The sequence below is a fragment of the Jaculus jaculus genome, chromosome 2 (assembly GCF_020740685.1).
Source record: "Jaculus jaculus isolate mJacJac1 chromosome 2, mJacJac1.mat.Y.cur, whole genome shotgun sequence".
Taxonomy (NCBI): domain Eukaryota; kingdom Metazoa; phylum Chordata; class Mammalia; order Rodentia; family Dipodidae; genus Jaculus; species Jaculus jaculus.
In genome coordinates, this window is record NC_059103.1 from 97538943 (window position 1) to 97563382 (window position 24440).

The 24440-nt window shown below is 40.6% G+C and overlaps 1 protein-coding gene across 1 annotated transcript in view; it reads left to right on the top strand.

Moving 5' to 3' along the window:
• Positions 1-7423, top strand: part of Tbck (TBC1 domain containing kinase) — a 211079-nt gene extending 203656 nt beyond the window's left edge. The window contains exon 26 of the mRNA XM_004663001.3: positions 6858-7423. Within this exon, the coding sequence (XP_004663058.2) occupies positions 6858-6968 (111 nt within the window). The 3' untranslated portion in view covers positions 6969-7423. The remainder of the gene's footprint in view (positions 1-6857) is intronic.
• The last annotated feature ends 17017 nt before the right edge of the window (positions 7424-24440 follow it).

The window sequence follows — 24440 nt, forward strand, 5'->3', positions numbered from 1 at the left end:
CCATGGAAGCTTCCAAAACCTGTGTCCTAGAGGCCCAGTGACAAGCAGCATGTCCATTCCGTGCTTCTGGAACCTGACTTGTATACTCAGCTAATACTGCTGTGGCCACTCAAATTCCTTTCCTCCACCCATCCTTCTGCTAAACAGAACTTGATTACTCTGGACAAATATACTCAACTTTTAGTTCTAGCTAAGTTGCAAGATAAAGAGGGAAAACTAGATGGACTGGCACCCACAAGAGCTTGTCATGTGTAGAGACTGCTTGGTTGACCTGCGCCTATCAAAGCCCAACACCAGATGGCAAAGGAATGATAAAAATGCAAGACTTTTGTCCTATCCACATAGGAGTACTGACCACATGAAATGCAATCTACAAGTACCCAAATCATATCCCAACAGTTATTAGACCCGGCAAACTCCACATAGGATGTTGCCTTATAGATCTCAGCTGGTTGCGCAGTTTGAAAAACCCACTCTCGGGGGGTGGCGGCGGGGGGGGGGGAATTACCATGGAATTTTTTTTATAATCATGGAAAATGCTAATAAAAATTAAAAAAAAAACCACTCTCCCCACATGAGACTTAGTTTCACAAATCCAAACCTTATAGACATAGCAAGCAGCCTGTTCTAGAACAAAGTAGTTTGTTCCCACATAGGACTGCACCCATAACTAAGCCTTAGGTCCCAGGTCAGTGTTACCTGCAACAGATCCCATTATCCACTAACATGAGTCTCCGTCCTGGCTCCACATTGGCTAACTCTAGGTTGATAGGCTGTCAACAGAAAACTGATGTCAGAGCTCCAGCCCATTATTACTCTGTGTTGGGCCTGCATATTGTTGCCTGATGAAAGCACCCAGATAATTCTGCTGACTTGGCAACCCTGGCCCACTGAGATGTCCTGCACATCTACCTATGATACTATTCAGTAAACCCAGACTTATGAATTCCATATGGAGTCTTATCTGTACATCTTACTCCCAATGCCCAGTCCCTCCTGCATTTACCTGCTGAGGCTGTTGTAGGCCTCGCATATGGAGAGGGAAAGATGAAGCCTGTTTGACATGCCTGTTTCTCCCTCACAGATCTTCTCTGTGGGTGATGTGATTTTTTTTTCTCATGCTGAAAAGTCACCCCCAGCACATTCACAACCCTTTATTTCCTCCCTAACTCATCAAGATATTGCCAAAATAGCTGGGTGTGGTGGCGCACGCCTTTAATCCCAGCACTTGGGAGGCAGAGGTAGGAGGATCGCCGAGAGTTCAAGGCCACCCTGAGACTACACAGTGAATTCCAGGTCAGCCTGAGCCAGAGTGAGCCCCAAAAAATAAAATAAAATAAAAAGATATTGCCAAAATACTGTCTGATCAGTATATCAGTTTTCACCATCAAATCTAGGTTCCTATTCCTACTTCGTGTAGCCGCAATGAAAGAGGAACAGAAAAAAAGAAGGGAACACCATTTCCCCAACACTTAATTCAAATACTGTTAGTTACCCTGAATAAATGCAATTGATAAGTTTTTGTTGATTGTTTGTGTCTCCTCCACTGAACTGATAGCTTCTGATGCTGAGGAGGTGTTCAGTCCAATGCTTGACAGGTCAGCAGGCAGCTATGGAAGAGGCGCTGCTTCACAGAAGGAGGAAAAGAAATGCTAGTTTTACTGGGAGGGGGAGAGTACTTAATATGGATGACTGAAAATGAAACAAAAACAGAGGAGTCCTCTCTCACAATCATATGTGAAAACCCAGCAGTTGCTATTTTTCTCAACTTAAACATGGCCTTGCTTCCTATCAAGGCATTCAGACATTCTCCACCTCCTTGTGTCCCAGTGCAGCTTTCTGTTTGAAGGCCACACACATAGCAGCATCGATTGTTCTTAATCATTCTGCTCTACCTATCTTGCCATTACTATTTTCTAGCTTTGAGGCAGCCTACTTATTATGTCCATTCTTAAAATAATAGTAGGAACTCTTGCCAGCTCCACAGCATAGTTTAAGAGAGATTAGTTAAATGTAGAGTAAGCCCTTCCCTACTCATTTTCAGTACTGAAAGCTAAGGCCTCTTCGGTAATGCTATGCTTATCTAAGAATTCCAGCCTAAGTGGTAACTGTACTGCCGCATGTGGGCAAATGCAGCTGTTGCCCCTCAGCACGTGCAGCCAGGGCTGTGCTGCCTGCATATAACTCAGGTGTATGAATCTGGTGCCTCCGTTCTTGAGGACCAGGGTTCAAAGAGAGGTGGACACGAACAGGATGAGGATGACCTCAAGTGGCTTATGTGACATCTTTGTATTACAGCACAATTTCTCTCCACTAGTTTATTAATTACCATTAAAGACTTCCATCTGATAGCTTTAAAGGAACACAGGACTTGAAACATGATCTGGACTGATGGAGAAGATAGGCAAGAGCAGCAGTATCAAGATCCTTGTATGTGAATTGCTGTGGATATTAAGGTTCTCATTTGGCCAGCATGTAGTCCTCGAACACACAGATAGATACCTTTATGCTTTTGACTTAAGAGTAATTTTTCACAATTTTCCATGGACTGCCTGCTTTAGAATCATTTAGAGATGTTCATTTAAAAACATACATTCTTCAGCCACGGGTCAATAAAGCACATTCTTTGAGGCTGATACTTTGAACTTACCCTGACCAAACCACTTAGCTGTCTTCTTTTGATCCCTCAAGTTTAGACTAATGTCCTGAGTGCTGAATGTAAAGTTTCATACAAGAAGCAATAGCACAGAAATCAAATATTAGTCATCTTTATTGATCTAAGATTGAGTTTTCATGGAGCTACTAGAAATGGAGGATTAAAAAATGTATTAAGTGCTAGAGAAGTGGCTCAGTAGGTAAAGTGTATGCCATGAAAGCATGAGGACCTGAGTTTTCATCTCTAGAGCCCACATAAAATCTGGCCATGGTGGCATGTGCCTGTAATCCCAAGCTGGGAAACAGCAACAGGAAGGTCCCAAGACTGACTGGCTAGCAAGTTTAGCTGAGTCAGTAAGAGCTGGGTTTGGTGAGAGACCCTGTAAGGTAGAATAACATTTGAGCTTTTGATGTCAGCTTCTGGTCTCCACACACATGCACTCACCCACATACACACATTTCCCCATCCACATATAAATGTGTGCATACATGCAAAATTCAGTTTTTGAATTTTATCTAGTTGAAGAGGTGGGGACTGCTACAAACATGAGATACACATGCCACTTTTTGTGGCTAGCTTTACGTGGGTGCAAGCTTTTTTTTAAGTGGAAGATACAAACACCCAAGAAGGAGGAAGGGGACTCTACCAAGGGGAGGAAATAAAAAGACAGTGGTTGATGACCCAAAGAAAAGGTTTACTTAAGAATGTTGCCCTAAGCTGGGCATGGTGACGCATGTCTTTAATCCAAGCACTAGGGAGGCAGAGGTAGAAGGAGTGCCATGAGTTTGAGGCCAGCCTGAGACTACATAGTGAATTCTAGGTCAGCTTGGGCCAGGGTGAGACCCTACCTTGAAAAATAAAAAAATTTTTAAAAAGGAATATTGCCCTAGATAGCTGGTTTGGTAGAAGTTGAGTGTTGCCTTTTTTATCTCCTTCACTCTTGTGCTGGTACTATGTTCACCAAGAAAGCAACACTCTTGACATTGCCTCTTCCCCATAACTAATGGCTACCCCCACAATGCAGGACCCACAATCCTCAATGAGGAGGATCCCTTCAGCAGATAAGATAGAGATGACTCATCCCATATTAGGCACTTGGTTTTCTTTTGTAGTACTGATGGTCTTGGGTTTCCCTACTATTTACTGCCATCTGTAAAAAGCAGATTCTCTAGCCATGGCTCAAAGGGAATAAACAGACATTGTGAAGACTTTTTGATAGACATAATTTCTCCTTTCAGTAAATAATAGTAGAAACTTCCTTCTAGGATCTGTGGCATTCCAAGAGGCTTTTGACTTAGCTCTCAGTACCAGCTATGAATTCCCTCCCACTAGGCAGGCCTCATATCCAATCTAAAAGCAGTTGATTTACTCCCATAGCCTGTGTGCCACTATTGCATTGGTGTGTAGATCTTGCTGGTTTGTCAATTTTGTAGCTTGCGGTATATGCTTGCCCACACTATTGGTGACTTTTATCCCCCAGCAGCTCACATAGTACTTTCAAGCACTATGAGAACTAGCCAGTAGGGAACTGGCTTTCATCTCAGTTCCAGCATGATCACTCATTGCCCTGTGACCTCAGCCTATGGTGTCTTCAGGATGAAAATCTTACAATTTACATCTGGTGGGTAACTAAGTGCTTTGGCAATGGCCTGCATTGTTTGAGGGACCTTCCTGGCTTCTTTGACCAACAGCCCACTGTAGGTAGGGGTAACCCAATTCCGGGACTAGAATTTGCCAGCAACAGCTTGTGGTTTTAGGGTAAGCTTTCTCCACCCTTGCATGATGGTTCTGCTCAACTATTCTTTACCCAGCCCTCTTTTATTAAAAGAGTTATTTATCTCTTTTAACTAGCTAACCAAGAGAAAGATTTCTATGATATTGAATAATGCTATCATTAGTGTTTTTTATCTCCCCAATCTTTTTCCTCCCTTTTCCCAGTCCCCCCCCAATGACCCTTCTACCTCCTGCATTCTGTTCTTCCAGTTGCCTGTCATGTATCCCCTCTCATCTGATGCTTATTGCAACTTATAAATCCATCAAACTATTCTATGTTGGGATCCACATATAAGAGAAGACATGTGGCTTTTGTCTTTCTGAGCCTACTTTTAACATCAGCATGAATTTTTTGTCCAGGTCCATCCATTTTCTTGAAATTTTTATATTTATATAGAATAGAATTTTACTGTGTATATGTACCACATCTTCATCTTCATTATCCATTCATCAGCTGATGGGCATCTGAACAAATTCTCCTTCCTGGTTATTATGAATAAAGCAGCAACAAACATGGTTGAACAAGTATCTCCATAGTAAAGCATAGAGCACTTAGCATTTATGCCAAACAGTGGTGTAACTGGGTCAAATGTTAGATATATTTTTTTGACTTTTGAGAAACCTCCATACTTAGTTTCTGTACAAGTTGGCACTCCCATCAAGAGTACATGAGGGTTCCTCTTCCACAACCTCGCCAGCATCTGTTGTCATTTGATTTTTTTTTTATTTTTTTGATAATAGCAGTTCTGGCCAAAATGAGATAGAATCACAAATTAGTTTTAGTTGGTATTTCCCTGATGAGCAATTTAAATATATTTGGTAAGGCCAAATTTCACACAAGGAATTTGAAGACTAAGAGACACCCTTATGGAGACTTACTCCTAGAGAAGGCAGTACCTAAGTAGGGAACTAAGTAGAAGACAGGCTGAGGTGTGGGTACAATGTAAGTGTTATTGAGGAGAACCTAAAAATGGGCACAGTGACAGGTAGGGAGGAAGCATGTTCTCAACAGAGGGTAAACTGCAGAAACAGAGCTTTGAATGGTGAATCAGTCTGAGGTAGCATGATGGGCAAACACATCCAATATTCTTTATCCTGATGCTCAGTGAGCAGAGAAGGATAATCAGGGATCTGGGGAGAAGGAATGGCTAAATCAGGAAGATGCCATGTCTGGATAACTTCTAGAAGGCCTACTTGGATGAGTTCTTCCTATTCATCTCAAATTTGTGATTTCAGAAATGTTCAGGCTGGAGAGATGGCTTAGCAGTTAAGCGCTTGCCTATGAAGACTAAGGACCTTGGTTCAAGGCTCGATTCCCCAGGACCCATGTTAGCCAGATGCACAAGGGGGCACACATATCTGGAGTTTATTTGCAGTGGCTATAAGCCCTGGCGTGCCCATTCTCTCTCTCTCTCTCTCTCTCTCTCTCTCTCTCTCTCCCTCCCTTTGCCTCTTTCTCTCTGTCTGTCTGTCACTCTCAAATAAATAAAGAAAAATAATTTTTAAAAAAACATGTTCATTATGGTTACTACAAAAAACATTTAGTTTATGGGGCCTCTCTGAGGCATTATACATGGAGTTATAATAATTTGACCACCATTCCCAAACTATTTGAAAATAGATTTGGGATTGTTTTAACTTTCACTTAAAAAGTTTTAAAAAAAAAGTAGCATTAATAACCTTAGGAGAGGTAGGGAGGAAACTGAGATGTGAGTTTACTTATCTCTAGAAAGTCTCATACTGAATTCAAATTATTTACCATGTATGTTTATTAGACTACATGAGGGAACCAAAAGAAAATTAATCTCATATAAAAGAATTATCAAGAAATAAGTAGTTTATATTAAAAAACAAATTGGACTACAGCCTTTCCGCGGGACCTTACTGCAGCTGTGCTAATTGCAGAAATAAATTTTGGTACATAAATTCCTGTTTGTTTTACTCAAGGCAGGGTCTCACTTTAGCTCAGGTAGCTCAGGCTGATCTGGAATTAAGACAGTCCAAGGCTAGCCTCGAACTCACAGTGATACTCCTACCTCAGCCTCCGGAATGCAGGGATTAAAGGCATGCACCAGGATGCCCAGCTTGGATAAATTCTTACTGGTAAATTTCCCTCTGTACCAGGGGTTGTACAACCTATAGGTACTTTTAGATAACTGACAAAACCACCTTTGGAGCCAAGCGTGATGGCGCACCCCTTTAATCCCAGCACTCGGGAGGCAGAGGTAGGAGAGGCCTGCCTGGGACTACAGAGTAAATTCTAGGTTATCCTGGGCTAGAATGAGACCCTACCTCGAAAAGCAGAAAACAACAACAACAAAAAAAAAAAAAAAAAAAATTGGTGATTTATGTCAAAGTGAGAAAAATAGCAACAGGATGTTAGGGAAATCTTTTTAAGATTTTGTCTAAATCTGACTTTTCCCCTCAGTTTGCAGCTCATCTTGTGAAGATGAAATATCCAAGAGTCTGTATTCTCGATGGTGGCATTAATAAGATCAAGCCAACAGGCCTCCTCACCGTCCCATCTCCTCAAATATGAAGAACCAAGAGTGGCTCAACACCCTGCAGCTCAGCTCTTCATGGCATGTCACTCCGTGGCCAAGCTAGACATCAAGATGACTGCATTTCTTCAGTTATGTCTTGAACACTTTTGTAAATCTAATGACTCAAATGTTCAGCTATCCAGGCAAGAAACTTGACTGCACATGTATTGCTAAAAGGATTTTTTTAACAGTGAAATCTGATCATATATTTTTACCACAGAGCCACATAAAGCCAGGGGAATTCAGCTGACAGGACAGATTTAGCATTATCAGCGAATCCAAGCTGCACTGAAAAAGCTGCCCTCAGTTACACTGAACCCACTCCTAAAAAAGTTGTTATTTAGAAATACTGATTGAATTTGACCTGAAGTCATCACCTGTCCCTGATAACAAATTAAAAGGCTATTCACAATATACTCTTCATAAATAAATGCTACATTTAGTAATTCAACCCAAACAAGTGTTTCTGCTTGTGTGTGTGGATGTGTCTGTGTGTGTAGAAGGAGTAGTTTAGCTCACTGGAAAAATGGTAATATTTTACTCTCAGAGAACCTGAATAGAAAACCAGACATGTTTGATAGAATAGTTGTCCACTTACTATAATTGTAGAACCTTAAACAAATTTTCTAGCCTTTGTAACATAAATGCCTGCATAGTCAGTCTGGGACTAGTATATTTGCTCATTGTCATGTAGAGCATGATATCCTCTGACTGTTTTAGCACCTTCATAACATGGTGGGCAACTCATGCATGAACAGGGCTTGTTGACTCCCATCATCACATCCACAATCTAGAAGGAAAGGAACGAAGTGGGGAAGGAGAGACAGAGATGGAAAGGAAAAAATAAGCAGAAGAAAGGAAGGAGGAAGAAGAACCCAGAGGAGGAAAGAAGAGGTGTATTCCTTCCCTTCAAAGGCACACACTGGAAATTGTACACATTACTTCTGTTTACATAGTGCTGGCCAAAACTGAGGCATGTGCCGCACCCAGTGAGTGACAAGCAAAACCAGGATTACAGTCTGGCTGAATGCCATCTCCCTAGCTCAAAAACCCTCATTACTGTGTGGGAAGAAGAAAATACATGTTGAGGGACAGCTAGCAGCCTCCACCACATTATTTGAAAAGTTAAGTACTGTGCTTTGCTGAATCTAAGATGCAATCATTTTATATACCACAAATATGCAACCAAATCAAGTAAGACATGCCATCATTTATTAGATGCATGTTTTTCAGATCTCTGAAATGAGTAAAATGCATCTTTTAACCATAATCAGTTTTATTTCACTCTTCTATAACTTACTTTCATCTTCCTTGTGAAGACAATCTTTTCTGAATATTTTAATAAAATCCTCAACTTTCTGGGCCATGGTTACTGCTCCTGATGCTATTCTTTGTTTTGTTTGTACCATTTTTAATTGAAATATGCACTGCATACCATAAAATTCACCACATCTAAAGTATATGATTTGGCATTTTTTTTTTTAGTATGTTCACAAAGTTTTACCAGTAGTTTAAGAGCAAACACTTATACCTACTTGAAGTCATTTTCCACTAACATTACCTGGATATTTTATTTTATTTTTATATATGGAGTGAGGCAGTGGTTAAACTGTATTCTTGCATGGAGATATCTAGGTCAATTACACTATACTTGGTCATTCAAATATATTTTGAACACCTACTCTGCACAAGACACCAATGTAGCCATTAATTGCATCATTTTATTATCCTTACATGTTTCACACACAAAAAAAAAGAATTTAAGAAATAGTGAGGAAAATGCAACATTCTCTATCACTGTTTTTGAACCAACAACTACCCAGTTACTGTAGTTTTTCTTCAATCTTTGATAACTTTGCTGCCTTTATAATAGGAATTGCAGAATTGATAATAATTTCAGAAAGCTGTTCTGTCTTAACTTTGTGTTAGTTATAAAGCAGAGGTGTGGAATGGAGTGACCATGATTTGAACTGATGGGAATAGAAGTAGGAAAGGATGCCATGGTTGTTATAAAGACAGTAGTGACCATCATCCATCAGGATTTTTCACTTGATTTTTCTTAATATTTGATACATTTCAGCTTTTCTCGAAAAGTGGGAAGCTGTTTTAACGTAAAACCTGTGAGTAATATTTAATATTCTCAACAGTAACATTTGGGGCATGTTATTCCATGATACATGATGTCAACCAAGTTGATGCTAACTGTTGAAGTGAACCCATATACCCGTGACTTAACCCATGACTTACAGAGTTTCTTTGTGGTATATTACTGAGGTGAGCCTATGTACCCTACAATCTGTAGAGGTTTTGTAGGGTATATTAATGATCCCTACACTATTATTATTGGTACTGTTAGTATTGTTTCTAGCATCTGTATTCTTTCTCTGCCTAGAATACCTTTACTACTTCCAGCAGCCCCCACAGACACATGTGTACACACACACACACACACACACACACACACATGCACATGCACACATTCTCACATTCTTCACTATCCAGCAAGAGTGGCCTCTCTTCCAGTCTTCTTGCGTTTGTCAGAGCATTCCATTCATGCTTAGAAGCACAACTCTTGCATCATATTGCAATTATCTATTCCCACTTGGGTCCCCTGTTAAAATATGAGTTAATTTCAAGTGAGGAATCATAATCTATATCCCATGCTAACTTTAGCAAACCAAGTCATTTATATACACTCAGTTAATGATGTAACTTTACATTGAATCTCCATGTAGGGATTTAAATATATATGTGAATGGAGAAAAATCGATAATAAATTTTTCTACTGCCTTATGTGCTTATGGCATATAAACAAATGGACATCTCAGTTCACTAAGAATCTCTAAAGTTCCACTCAGCTCCAAAATTTGATGATCCTATGAGTTGTAACCTATAACTTCCAACAAGTTAAATTATTTCCATCCCTGTTCCAAAGCACAAATAAGTGAGATTCTTTATTTCAAAAAAGTGTAATATTTGGGCTGGAGAGATGGCTTAGTGGTTTAGCACTTGCCTGTGTAGCCTAAGGACCCTGGTTCAAGGCTCAATTCCGCAGGACCCATGTTAGCCAGATGCACAAGGGGGTGCATGCATCTGAAGTTCATTTGCAGTGGCTGGAGGCCCTGGCACACCCATTCTCTCCCTCCCTCCCTCCCTCCTTCCTTCCCTCCCTCTCTCTCTCTCTCTCTCTCTCCCCACCCCGCCTCTTCTTTCTCTCTTTGTTGCTCTCAAATAAATAAATCAAACAAACAAAAAGATTTTTAAAATTTTAAAATTTAATCACGGTTGAAAGAAATTCATGTCAGAAGTGGAAAGAACACCTGAGAGGCCCGTGGAATATCAGGTATAGCATAAGCATAGGAACTGGATTGTAACATGCACATAGGGATGCAAAGCATAACCTTGGGACTTCTGAACAGGAGTATATATTGACTGCTTTATGAAGTGACAGCCTCAGGGAACTCTGATCTGTTTATTAACTAGAAATAACTTCCCACCAAACAAGGGACACGACAGAGGATATTGTCATTGACCTCATATTCTCATTGAAGGAAAATAAACCTATTGTTGACAAATGGAGATTGTCCATTGAAAAACTGGGTAAGTCCCTGATTTAGAAGAGGTTTCATGGCATGTGTTCATGTGACTATTTAAAAATTAGAACTATAAATCATATTAAACTTTTGGGAAACATAGGCCAGCAAATCTGTGTGTGGCCCCTCTCTTCTACTCTTCCAAATGGTTATTAAATATAATTGGGGTAAGATGGCAGCATAGGAGCCACAACAAAGCAGCCTAGGGAGGGAGTTAAGCAAAACCACAGCAAAACACTCTTTTTCTGAAAAGTAAAGAAATATAGGTTATTCTTGGATACAGCAAAGAAGCAGGAGAGACCAAGATCCCCCAGAAAGGAGGAAAACAGCCAGAATCCCACTGAGGCACTTGCAGCTTGCCAGTCCCCATGATCCACACACTTGCACAGCACCACCCTGCCAGGCATGCCAAGGGGCAGCAGCACCAGAGACCAAACAAGGGGATTTTTCAACTTCATCAGGCTTCTTGCAAAGTTCACAAATCTAAAGGAAAGACAGCTGAGGAGCTACTGAATGGGTCACAGGTGGAACTGTGTGAGCAACTCCAGGAGTCTGCACTCTCCCATCCCCAACAATCAGAACCATGAACCTCTGGCATTCAGCCCCCAGTGACAGTGAAGCCAGCACAGCTGATCAGAACTCCAGCTCCACAGCACAACACGGAGGGATCGAGATGGGCACTCAGCATTGGTGAGATTGGAAGTCACTCAAGAGGTAACAAGGCTAACTGACAAAAATACAGGTACATAGGCCTACATTGGGAGAGCTAATCTCTTTCCATGTCAGGGTAGGTTATGGTTACATATTCTTGGTTGGCTTTACCATTTTCAGTGAGCTGTATTTGGAGGTTGAATATTGTTGCCTTTGATGCTTTTGGATTTACAGGACCTTTGTCTTTTGCTTCTGTCATTTTGGGGGGCAGGGTCTGATTCAGATCCAAGCTGACCAGGAACCCAATTCAGAACAGAAATCTCTACCTCCCAGCTGACAAGACTAAGGGTGTAGAACAACACATACCCTTAGGGATTTTGGCTTTATAAAACTCTGGAGCTGGGCGTGGTGGTGCACGCCTTTAATCCCTGCACTCGGGAGGCAGACGTAGGAGGATCACCGTGAGTTTGAGGCCACACAGACTACACAGTGAATTCCGGGTCAGCCTGAGCTAGAGTGAGACCCTACCTCAGAAAAAAAAAAAGAAAAGAAAAAAAAAAGAACTTTAAAAAACTCTGTTTTAATCCCTACAATTTGCATGCTCTGTGCTGGTTTTTATTGAATGTGTATATTGCTCAGTTGAAGTTTAGAAGTTGCTCGTAAATTGTTTCACCCTATCAACTAGAATACTTGCTTAGCAAGCAAACTCAACACCTAGGATTACTTCTGCAGCTGGGTTGGGATAAAAGAGCTACTACACCTGACACCTTAAACTCATATCCTAAAAGTCTATAAAGGTGAATCGCCACATCTAAGAACACTGTAGATAAGTAGAAAACCCAAGCATCAACTCAATTCAGGATGCAAAAGTTGCTACATTATAATACAAGAAACACAAAGAACCAAGACAATACAGTCCCACCAAAAACTAAAAATCCATCAGAAATGATCACCAAAGAGACTGTTTTAGATGAAATTCCTGACAAAGATTTCAAACAAATGATAGCATCTACACTCCAACAAATCAAAGAAGAAATGAAAGGAATCAAAGAAGAAAACAAAGGAATTAAAGAAAAAAACAAACCCCTGAAAGAGAACAAAGGAAGCCAGGTTAATAAAATAAGGAGGTCATTACAAGACATGAGTAAGGAAATAAAAATATTGAAGAAACACCAGGCTGAAATCCTGGCTGTGAAGAACATAGTCAAATAAAAAACTCTGGAAAGTCTCACCAGTAGAATGGATGAAGGAGAGAACAGAATATCTAAACTAGAAGACCAGGTAGCAGACCTAATACAGCCCCACAAAGAGAAAGACAAGCTAATAGGAAGGAATGACTGGGAATTTCAAGATATCCAGGACACTGTGAAAAGATCAAATGTAAGAATTCAGGGTATAATAGGAGAAGAATTTCAGTCCAGAGGCTTAGTAGGTGTTTTCAACAAAATCATAGAAGAAAAATTTCTCCAAATTGGGAAAGAAATGCCAATGCAGATACAAGAAGCTTTTAGAACACCAAACAAACAAAACCTGGAAAGAATCTCTCCTCACCATGTTATAAATAAACTACTAAACACGCAAAACCAAAGAAAATATATTAAAAGCATTTAAGAGAGTAAAAGAAAATCATCTACAATGGCAAGCTCATCAGAATAACAGCAGATTACTCAACACAAACTAAAAACCAGAAGGACTTGGAATGATCTATTCCAAGTTGTGAAATATAACAGCTATCAACCAAGATTACTTTATCCTGCAAAGCTGTCTATCCAAATTGATGGAATAATAAGGACATTCCACAACAAAAGCTGGTTAAAGGAATTTATGACAACTAAACCAATTCTACAGAAAATACTTGAGGGAATTCTTCATGCTGAAGAGAAAGCAAAACACACACAGGAGAAAATAGGAAAAAAATAAAGCATACTCAACAGTTAAAACAGTGAGTAAAGGGAAAACATAAAACACTACAAAATAAGAAAATGGAAAAAAAGAAAATGGTGAAAATAAATACATACCTTTCAATAACTCTTAACATCAATGACATCACCAGTGCCCCAACCGTAAGACACAGGATTGCAGACTTGATTAAAAGGCAGTATCCTGCCATTTGTTGCCTCCAGGAAACTCATCTCAATAAAAGCTACACACTGTGTTAGGGTGAAAGGATAGAAAACCGCATTTCAAGTAAATGGGTCTAGGAAACAAGCTGGGGTTGCTATCCTAATAGCTGACAGGATAAACTTCAACATTAGTAAGGAAAGATAAGGTCATTTTATATTGATTAAGGGTACACTCCAACAGGAGGACATTACAATCCTAAACATATATGCACCTAACATAGAGGCTCCCAATTTCATTAAAGAAACACTAGACTTACAGTCACAGGTAATACCAAACACAACTGTAGTGTGTGACTTCAATACCCCACTCTTATCAAGTGACAGGTCATCCCAGCAAAAAATAAACAGACATCTGGATTAAATGATGTTGTGGAACAAATGGACTAACAGATTTCTACAGAACACTCCATCCAAATGCTGCAGAATATACATTTTTCTCAGCAGCACATGGAACAGTCTCTAAAATAGACCATATATTAGGACACAAAATCGCAACAAGTACAGGAAAATTGAATTAATCCCTTGTACTCTATCTGACCACAATGGGATTAAACTGCAAATCGGCAACAAGAAAAGCTACAGAGCATACATAAATTTACACAGACTAAACAGTACACTATTGGAAGATGAATGGGTCATTGAAGAAATAAAAAGGAAATCAATAAATTCATAGAACCAAATTCTGATAAGAATACAACATACCCAAACCTTTGAGATATAATGAAGGCAGTCCTAAGAGGGAGATTTATAGTTCTAAATGCCTATATTAAGAAATTAGAGAGTTCACAAGTAAACAATTTAATGCTTCACCTTAAGGCATTGGAAAAAGAAGAACAAGGCAAATCAAAAATCAGTAGACAGGAAGAAATAATAAAGATTAGGGCAGAAATTAATGAACTAGAAACCAAAAAAGTAATCCAAAGAATCAATGAAACAAAGAGTTGGTTCTTTGAAAGGATAAACAAGATTCATAAACCCTTAGCAAATATGACCAGAAGAAAGAGAGAAGAGACAAAAATGAATAAAATTAGAGATGAAAAAGGCACCATCACAACAAATACCAAAGAAATTCAGACAATCATAAGGGCATACTTTATATATGCCTCTGTTACAGTCAGGTTTGCATTACTGGTAGAAATCACCTAACCAAGAGCAGCTTGTGGGGAAAAAAAGAAGTTTATTTTGGCTTATAGGCTAGAGAGGGAAGCTCCATGATGGCAGGGAAAATGATGGCATGAGCAAAGGGTGGACATCACCCCCTGGCCAAAATAAGGTGGACCACAGCAACAAGAGAGTGTGCCAAACATTGGCAAGGGGAAACTGGCTATAATACCCATAAGCCCACCCTGCCCCCAGGAGGCATTCATTCCAAAATCTTTATCAGCTGGGACCTGGCATTCAGAATACCTAAGTTTATGGGGGACACCTGAATCAAACCAGCACATTCTGCCCCTAGCCCCCAGAAACTGATATCCATACATGATTTAAAGTGCAATGCATTTAGTCCAACTTTAAAAGTTCCCATAGTTTTTATCCCAATAATGTTCAAACATGTCCATAATCCAAGGTCTTTTAACTAAGCCATAGTCCCAAAACAAATCCCCCTCCAAAACCATAATGGCACAGAATAAACATTCACACTGAAAAGGATGGCATTGGGCATAGCAAAGAAATATTCAATCAATACAAGATTTAAAACAACCAGGAAAACATTAACCTCTGTAGCTCCAAGTCCAACAATTGTAGTCAATGACAAATCTCCAAGTTCAGTAATTCTAACCAGCAACAAGTGTCTGGCATTACAATTCCACCCCTCCAGCTAGGCTGCTCACAGTCCTAGAAAACTTCATCGGGGCTGCCAGCTTTCCTCAGCAGCCATCTTGTGGTCCTGGTAGCTCCACTGGGTCTCCATTGCAGTCTACGGTTCATCCTCACTGTTCCATCGGGTCTACATGCAGGCATCCAGCAAACCTGCTTCACACTGCTCATGGCCATTTCCAAAACACAAGACCACATAGCAAATTCAATGACCCTCTCTTTCCTGCTTCTTTATACTCCATAATACCAGGTAGAGTCCAATTTGTTAATCCAGGGGGTGGGGGGAAGCAAACTTTTAAGAACAGAATGCTCATTGAGCACTCAGGCCCTTCAAAAAACTCTACATTCTTTCTGTTGCCCCAGTGCAGGTTAGCTGGCCCAATCTCAATGATTGTAATCTCTCAAACAATTTGTAGGTGAACTGGCTGCAGTTTAGGCCCAGAGATTTCATTTTTTCTGTGCCATATCCCTTTGCTCATACCAGTTCATTTCTACTCAAAGCAACCCTGCACAACTTCTCAGGATACCAGCATAACAGCAAGCTTCTTACACAAACAGCTAGCCCAATCCAGGCAAAACTCTTTCTCACCTTCATAAGCCAAACTTCACAGTCCATAGTTCTTATTGCATTCAGGTCTTTCAACTCTGACCAGAATAGTCCATCAAGCTATACGTATAAAACTGCAAGGCATCTCTTATGGCAAGGTTCCAAATCCTTCCACATTCCTCTTGAAAATCAGCTTCAAAAGGCCAAAGCCACAGTCAGGTGACTAACAGCAATCCCACTCCTCAGTACCATTTCACTGTTTCAGTCAGGTTTACATTGCTGGTAGAAATAACCCAACCAAGAGCAGCTTGTGGGGGAAAAAAAAAGAGTTTTATTTTGGTTTACAGGCTTGAGGGGGAAGCTCCATGATGGCAGGGTAAAACGATGGTATGAGCAGAGGGTAAACATCAACCCCTGGCCAACATAAGGTGGACCATAGCAACAGGAGAGTGTACCAAACACTAGCAAGGGCAAACTGGCTATAACACCCATAAGCCTGCCCCCAACAATACACTGCCTCCAGGAGGCATTAATTCCCAAATCTTCATCAGCTGGGCACCTAGAATTCAGAACACCTAAGTTTATGGGGGACATCTGGATCAATGACCCTCTCTTTCCTGCTTTTTTATACTCCATAATACCAAGTAGAGTGCCAATTTGTTAATCCAGGGAGGGAAACCACCACAGCCTCTAAGTCTGAAAATCTGAAAGAAATGGATAATTGCCTTGATTTACATGACCTACCAAAATTAAATCAAGATGAGTAAACCATTTAAATAGACCTATAGTACAGAGATGCAAGCAGTTATAAAGTCTCCCAACTAAAAAATGCCCAAGCCCAGATGGATTCACTGGTGAATTTTACCAGACCCTCATGGAAGAATTAACACCACTGCTTCTCAAACTTTTCCATAAAATAGAAAAGGAAGGATTTCTACCGAACTCCTTCTATGACACCAGCATCACCCTCATACCAAAAACAGACAAAGACAGAACAAAATAAGAAAATTACACACCAATCTCCCTCATGATTATACATGCAAAAATTCTGATCAAAATGTTGGCAAACAAAATACAAGAATATATTAGAAAGATTATGCACCCCGACCAAGTTGGCTTTATCCCAGGGATGTAGGGATGGTTCAACATACACAAATCGATAAATGTAATACATCATATAAATGGTCTGAAGGACAAAAATCACATGATCACCTCAAGGGATTCATGAAAGGCATTTGATAAAATTCAACATCCCTTTTTGGTAAAAGTATTACAGAAACTGGGATTACAAGGAACATATCTCAATATAATAAAAGCTGTTTATGACAAACCTATAGCTAACATAATACTAAATGGGGAAAAAACTTGAAGCTTTTCTATTAAATTAAGGAACAAAACAAGAGTGTCCACTGTCCCCACTTTTATTTAATATAGTACTGGAAGCCTTAGCCATAGCAATAAGGCAAGAGGCACTCATAAAAGGGACGCAAATTCGAAAGGGAGAGATCAAATTATCATTATTTTCAGATGATATGATTCTATACATAAAAGACCTTAAAGACTCTACCAGCAAACTGTTAGAGCTGATAAACACTTTTAGCAATGTAGCAGGATACTAACAGCAAACATGCGGAGGATGAAATTAGGGAATCTCTCCCATTCACAATTGCCTCAAAAAATAATAATAAAGTACATAATTACAGTAATTTACAGAAATGAGATTGGAATAAACTTAACAAGCAAGTGAAGGATCTCTACAAAGAGAACTTTAAAGCACTCATGCGAGAAATTGCAGAAGACAAAAGGAAATCAAAAGACATCCCATGTTTGTGGATTGGCAGAATCAATATTGTGAAAATGTCATTCTTAACAAAAGCAATCTACACATTTGATGCAATCCCCATTAAAATTCCAATGGCATTCTTCACAGAAATAGAAAAAACAATCCTAAAATTCAGCTGGAAGCACAAAAAACCTTGAATAGCCAAAACAATTTTGAGCAACAGAAATAAGGCTGGTAGTATCACCATACCTGATTTTAAGCTATATTACTAAGCCATAGTAACAAAATGAATGGATAGATGATTGATAGATTGATGATAGATACATACCTACATAGATACATAGATAAATAGTCCAACCACTGTGAAAATCAGTGTGTAACTTCCTCAAAAAGCTAAAAATGATCCTTTCCAGATTCATCAATTTTCCTGAAAATGTCATAATTTCACTTCTCTTTGCCACTGAATAGAACTCCATTGCATAAATCACATGTTTTCTCTCATATGTAGATCCTAGCTGCAAATGATTGGGCTTCTATGTGAGTAGGAATAAAACTCAGTAGCAGGAGCCAACAAGCTAGAAAGGGGATATAAAGGGAATAGAAAGGGAGGGAGGGAGACTTAGTAGGATGGTATTGTATATATGTAAGTCGAAGAACAGATTAATGTGGGGGGAGGCCCAAGTGAGATCAAGGGAAGAGATTGAGTAAAGAAAAGGTGGAAGGAGGGCTAATAAAAATCTAAGAGGATATAAACAAGTCATATGGAAACGTTCAGACAATGGAACACCCAGAAACCATAGATTGTTAATAGAAAATTTTCGGTGCCAGGGATGGGATACCGTCCAGTGAGTTGTTGGCCAGGGAGGTCCCTGATGACCCCAAAACATTATAGGCCATTGCTGAGGCTCTTGTTTTCCCACCAGGAATAAATGGTAAACCCTATTGCTGAAGATCCTCATACTTAGGCTGCAAGGTCACTGAGAAATCCTGATGGAGCTGAGCTGAAAACCTCTTTGTAGACCAGCTGAAAGAAAGCTGGAAAAAGCTATGCTACATAAAGTTCAATGGGAGAGAAATCACCAGTGGAGATACTCAACAGTGGACATTGCAAGCCTTAAATTTGGCCACCCAGGCCAAATGAGCCAATGGGAACAATGCTGGCATGTCTGTTATAGGGGAAACCAACTGCTCTCTAATTGGACTGGAGACCTGCTACATGGGAGGGAATACATGCCTGATACTGAAAACCTACAACAGGGGTAGTCATGAGTCCTAGGGGTATAATGTCTGCTGGTGTCTGGCTAAATGTATATGTTATGCTCACCAAAGTGCCCTGTAAGCACTTCTCTTAATGTTCATACCAATATATTAATGCTACTCTCACTTTTGGTTAGAGAACCTTCTCTTTTCCCATGGAGGTGACCTTGGGATGACTCAGAAGGCACCATGGTGCTGAGAAGAAATGACAGAGGAATGCTCAGCACTGAAATATCTCTATCACGCCTTCCAAGGCTCAGGGTCTGTTGTGGAAGAGGTGACAAAAAGAATGTAAGACCCAAAGGAAGGGTAGGACTCCTTAGAATGCACTCCTCCATACACAAAATGGCCTGAATATCCATGACCTCACAGTGCCTGACACTACCTACACAAGACCATCATAATAGGAAAAGAGGATGACATCAAAATAAAAGAGAAACTGATTGAGAGGGGGAAGGGGTATAATAGACAGTGGAGTTTCAAAGGGGAAAGTGGAAGGAGGGAGAAAATGACCATGGGTTATTATTTGCAAGGATAGAAGTTGTCAATAAAAATTAAATTTACAAGAAAGGCTAAAAATAAAACTTCCATATGGTTCAATGAAGCCACTAGTACGTACATACCCAGAGGAATCAGTCCTCATAGTGTTACAATGCCTGCACACCCATGCGTATGGGGCTATTCACAGTAACCAACTATTCACAAGCACCCTAAGTGTCCACCAACTGATGCATAAAGAAAATGTGAATAACTATATACAATGTTGTTTTATTCAGCCATAAAGAAAAATGAAGGGCTGGAGAGATGGCTTAGCGGTTAAGCGCTTGCCTGTGAAGCCTAAGGACCCCAGTTCAAGGCTCAGTTCCCCAGGTCCCACGTTAGCCAGATGCACAAAGGGGCGCACGCGTCTGGAGTTCCTTTGCAGAGGCTGGAAGCCCTGGCGCGCCCATTCTCTCTCTCTCCCTCTATCTGTCTTTCTCTCTGTGTCTGTTGCTCTCAAATAAATAAATAAAAATTTTAAAAAAAAAATGAAGTTGTGTCATTTGAAAGGAAATGGATGGAATGGCAATCACCATGTTAAGTCAAATAAGCCAGACTCAAAAAGATGAATATCATGTTTTCCCTGATATACAAAAATGGGGGGAGGAACATAAAAGTAGAAGGGAGGTTATTAGGAAAGGGGAATGAGGCTAGCAGAAGGAGGAAGCAGTGTACAGGAGTATTGAGTAATGCGGGTGAACATGAGTAGAGTAGGTTATATGTACCATAAAAATGTTACAGTGAGCCCACTATTTTGTATGATTAGTATGCACCAATAAAACTAAATATAGCTCCTACTGGGTCCATTAAACATCCTTACTCTGAGCCTCTTCCTAATTTCCAAGGATTCAGGGGAGTTCTAGAAGTGTTCCTTGCTCTGGCCTCCTGCCCCACATGACAGCTTTGGCAGTATTCCTAGACTTGCCTCAGGATGAAAACCTACGCTGAGCAGCTGGTGTGAACACTGAGTCCATTCAAGTTCCACTGAGCTACTATAACTCAAAGATAGGACAGTCCTCCCTTCTGACTGATGCAACAAGATTTTCTTCATATTAAAATGACTTGATATCAGATAGTAATTTTGACTTATGCCACCATCTGTCACAAATCAGAGGCATGAGGATGAGCATTTTGTTGGTAAGAAAATTTTCATAAATGTACCTCCCTAGAACCCTAAGCAGATTAAGCATTGCAGCATCCCTGGTGATGGAGAAGTGCAAAAGGACTAGCTCATATAAAATGTGCATGCAGATGTTTATCATTACTTAAGGGGAAAAGAGACCAAAAAGAAAAAAAAAAGCCTCTCATGGCTGCCAGTTAGTACTTGGAAGCACCCAAAATGTGCATTTGTAAATTGTTTGTATGTAAATGAAATTAAAAGGAGATGAATTTAATAAATCAACACATGTGTTTTGATATAGATCTGGACGTGTCATTTTAACATGAATCCTTTGCAGTAATATATCAACCATTTAACATTGCAATGGTGACCTGCAGGATTTCCAGACAGCAAAATGTTACCTATTTACCCTGGGATGATACTCGTGTACGCTGGGACGGCAGCAGGTGACAGCAGAAGCTGATGATTTGCCAAATAACTAATTGTGTAAATTTCTGAAATGAATTTAATTTTGCCCCTCTCAGTTAAGTAATATAATATCAAAATCCATATTAAAGTTAATTTACAGCCAAAAAAATTAAAATTTAAAAAAATAAATGGATGAGCATATTAAATACTGCAATGACTTAGCCCTTTTACTTAGTTTTTCTTCTCAGGACCTTACTGAACCAGGGAAGGAGGGAACAGAGGAAGGAGAGAGGGAAAAGAAAAACTAAAAAAGGAGGTTGCCAGGCATTTATTGTAAAGTTTGACTGAAATTTTATCTGAGTGTAACACAGGGTGTGTACTTTATTTCTTACCAGCTAAAACAAAAAAATTAAAGATCTGCATAAAATTATATATTAAATATATCTGGTATAAATTATTTGTGGGAAAAACTGAAAACAGAAAAATGTAAAAGGAACCCACTTCCTGACATATCTTGGCTCCACGTCGTAACACTCTCCCTGCTCCCTGGGAACACAGGAGTGCTTCCTCTATGCAAGGGCAGGGGAAGGCCTGACTCCTCTGGGTGCCTCAGCCCCTAGATGGCATGTGTGGTTTTTGTTTACCAGATCCTGGGAGGCTGGAATGAGGAAGGACCCAGGGTGGGGTTTCAGGTTGGCTGGCATCTGTTCAGGCTCCTGCTTGAGAGGGGGTGGGACTTTCTCAAGAAGCTTTCATTTCACTGCGCTAAGCCCCTTTAAGCCCCTGGAATCATGAATCTCTTCACGCTGTACATTCAAAGCGCAGCCCAGTCTCCACATTTCCACGTTGGCATTGAACTTCCGGACACCTGGCAAGTGAGGAATATGGAGACCCTAAGACTATCATGCTAAGAGTAAACTTCAAAGTGCTACCTTGACAGGAAATGGTGCAGGAGAGGGACCGGGAAGCAGAGGGATTTGTTCACCCCATCCCCTTCTTCCTGTTTTTTTTATTTTCTTTGTGGGTGAGTGTTGTTAGGGGGCTTGTTTGTTTGTTTGGGCAGGGTCTCTAGCCCATGTTGACCTAGAATTTACACTACACCCCAGGCTGGCCTCGAACTCGTGGCAATTCTCCTCCCTCAGCCTCCCAAGCGCTGAAATATTGAAGTAAAGCACACATCCAGCTTCCCTCTTCCTTAAAAGACTTGGAAGTTCCAGGCGGCCTGCTGGAGGAGGAAGAGACCAAGAGAAAGAGCCTGGTTCCTTCCACTGTCCCCTGTGCTGTTTTCCTCAGTGTCCTGGACCCTTTGCAGGGTTCCCCATCATCCAAAAGGGGGTAATATCAACCCATCTCCTGATGTATGTTTACTTCATAGACAGGTATTCTGTGAAGGAATAGTATTCTTTGCATATTTCATGTTTACAATTTATGTAAATGTCATAACTGTTCTGTAAAGCCAAAATCTTTGCTCTACTGTGTAAGAAATAAGGAAACATTGACACACCAAATCGCTGCCTTGCAGTGCACATACGTGGTCATATTCGGCAACATGAGCTGTCTGGAATTCCAATGCACACACACTGCTGCTCCATTCTTTAAAAGCAGCCATGTGGGCTCAAGTAATGTTTTATCCAGAATCCTTTCAGATTTCTAACACCACACTATCCCTAAGCCGGTTTCCCAACTTAAACTATGCTTTTTATATCATCCTAATTCTCTTGATAAAATCGGGCTGTTTTAGTTTTGCAAATAAGTATCTACACCTAGATGGAAGAGATTAACTTTGTTTCAGATCACTCTTTCCTTCAGATCTCTCTCTTGCTCCCCCCTCCCGTGTGCCTCCCTCTCTCTCTCTCTCCCTCCCTCTCCCTCTCCTTCTCCCTCCCTCCTCCCTCCCTCCCTCCCTCCCTCCCTCCCTCCCTCCCTCCCTCCCTCCCTCCCTCCCTCCCTCCCTCCCTCCCTCCCTCTCTCTCTCTCTCTCTCTCTCTCTCTCTCTCTCTCTCTCTCTCCCTCTCTCTCTCTGGTTGCAGCTCCCTCCAGGACTTCAAAGCCGCTTTGTGGTTTGCCTTGCAGAAAATCAATGGTGGGAGATGAAAAGGGGCTCCTGTTTATCTCTGCTGCTGAAGGTCATTCCACTTAGAATACACAGCTGGGGGGCAGAGGCACATTGGAGCGGAGAGAAGGCAAATTGATTATGTACACAGAATCCATAATCAAGAAACGGTAGCAACCATTTTACAGGGCTACAACACACCAAGACCCAGTACATTAATAAGAACCAGTAGAGTATGGCATACTGTCATTTGGTATATAACTGTATTTCAAAAACTGTATAAAATGAGTTCAAAAGTTATATACTTGTTATAGGGCACAAAACTACATGGTTGATCACATTCTGTAAAGGCACTTATGAAGGTATTTGAATTTAGTAACCTTTAGGCATTACCACTCTCAAGGGCAGTACTAAGGGAGTGCGGGTGACACCTAAGTCTATGTGGGTAAGCAGAGGCTTTGTCATCCTGCCATGGATGAGGCTGGGGATGCCAGCTTTGCTAGCTCGGCCAGCTTGTGCATGAGTCTTCAACAGGATCATGTTAATCAGCTCCTTGTGCTCTGTGTTTCCCTAGGCCAATTCCTCAGCTAGGTTTGAGAAAAGCTATAAACCATCCTCATCCCCTGCTGCCGGACGTGGAGTGTGATCTCCAGCATCCCATGCATAGGGATTGTGCCTCTATAACAACACGCAAATTTTGCCTTTGTGGTAGAGTTAAAATTTGTGTCATATTTAGTGGTATTAAAGCCCCCCCACAAAAGCCCTAAAAATAAAAAATAAATATCTCAAGCAGGCACTCTTTCCTCTACCAAGCTCTCAAGTGAAATTCACACACCAAAGATGGCAGCACCAGCAATACCAGTTTACAGCTGGTTCAATAACCACTAGTCTCCAGTTCAGAGTATTTATACATCGAATCAAAATGCACACTTTAGAAGTAAGGTCTCCACGGTATCTTATCTGCTCCAAACCAGAGAATATCCATTCATCCTGTGTCCCATTTTCTGTTATTGAGTGATATTAGAACTAAAGCAAAGGACTTGTAGCCATTAAATGTACACATAAAAGGTTAGGAGCAGCCAAAGAAAACTGGCTAGGACATTAAAGGGACCTGGTTCAACCCACCACTTAGAGGGAGAGATAGGGAGGACAGAGTGTCTCAAAAGTTAGATACCCCACCCATCAGGATGATGTCCTCCAAAATGTTGTGGAGGTAGGCCAGGTTATGACCCCTTCTTTTGTGGGCAGAAATAAGAAAAGGAAGTAGGTAAAATATGAGTGGGACTCCTCTTTCCTCCCTGTGTTCTGTTCCATTTCAGATTTATGTGAAGGCAAGGTGGAGTCCATTTCATTTTGCTGTCCTGGTACACCCTGTGGGCCAAGACTGCTACAATGTGAGAAATAAAGAAACATGTTGTCTTTTCTGTCAAAGGGTTAAAAAGAGAAAAATTCAGTTCTGGAGGGACACCATTCTGGAGGAAGCCCCGTTCCTGAGTCAGCCAAGAGAATCCTTGAAAGCAAATTTTCTATTTCTGCATGTGGTAAGAGGTTCCTAAACCTTCCCTTCCTTTATTG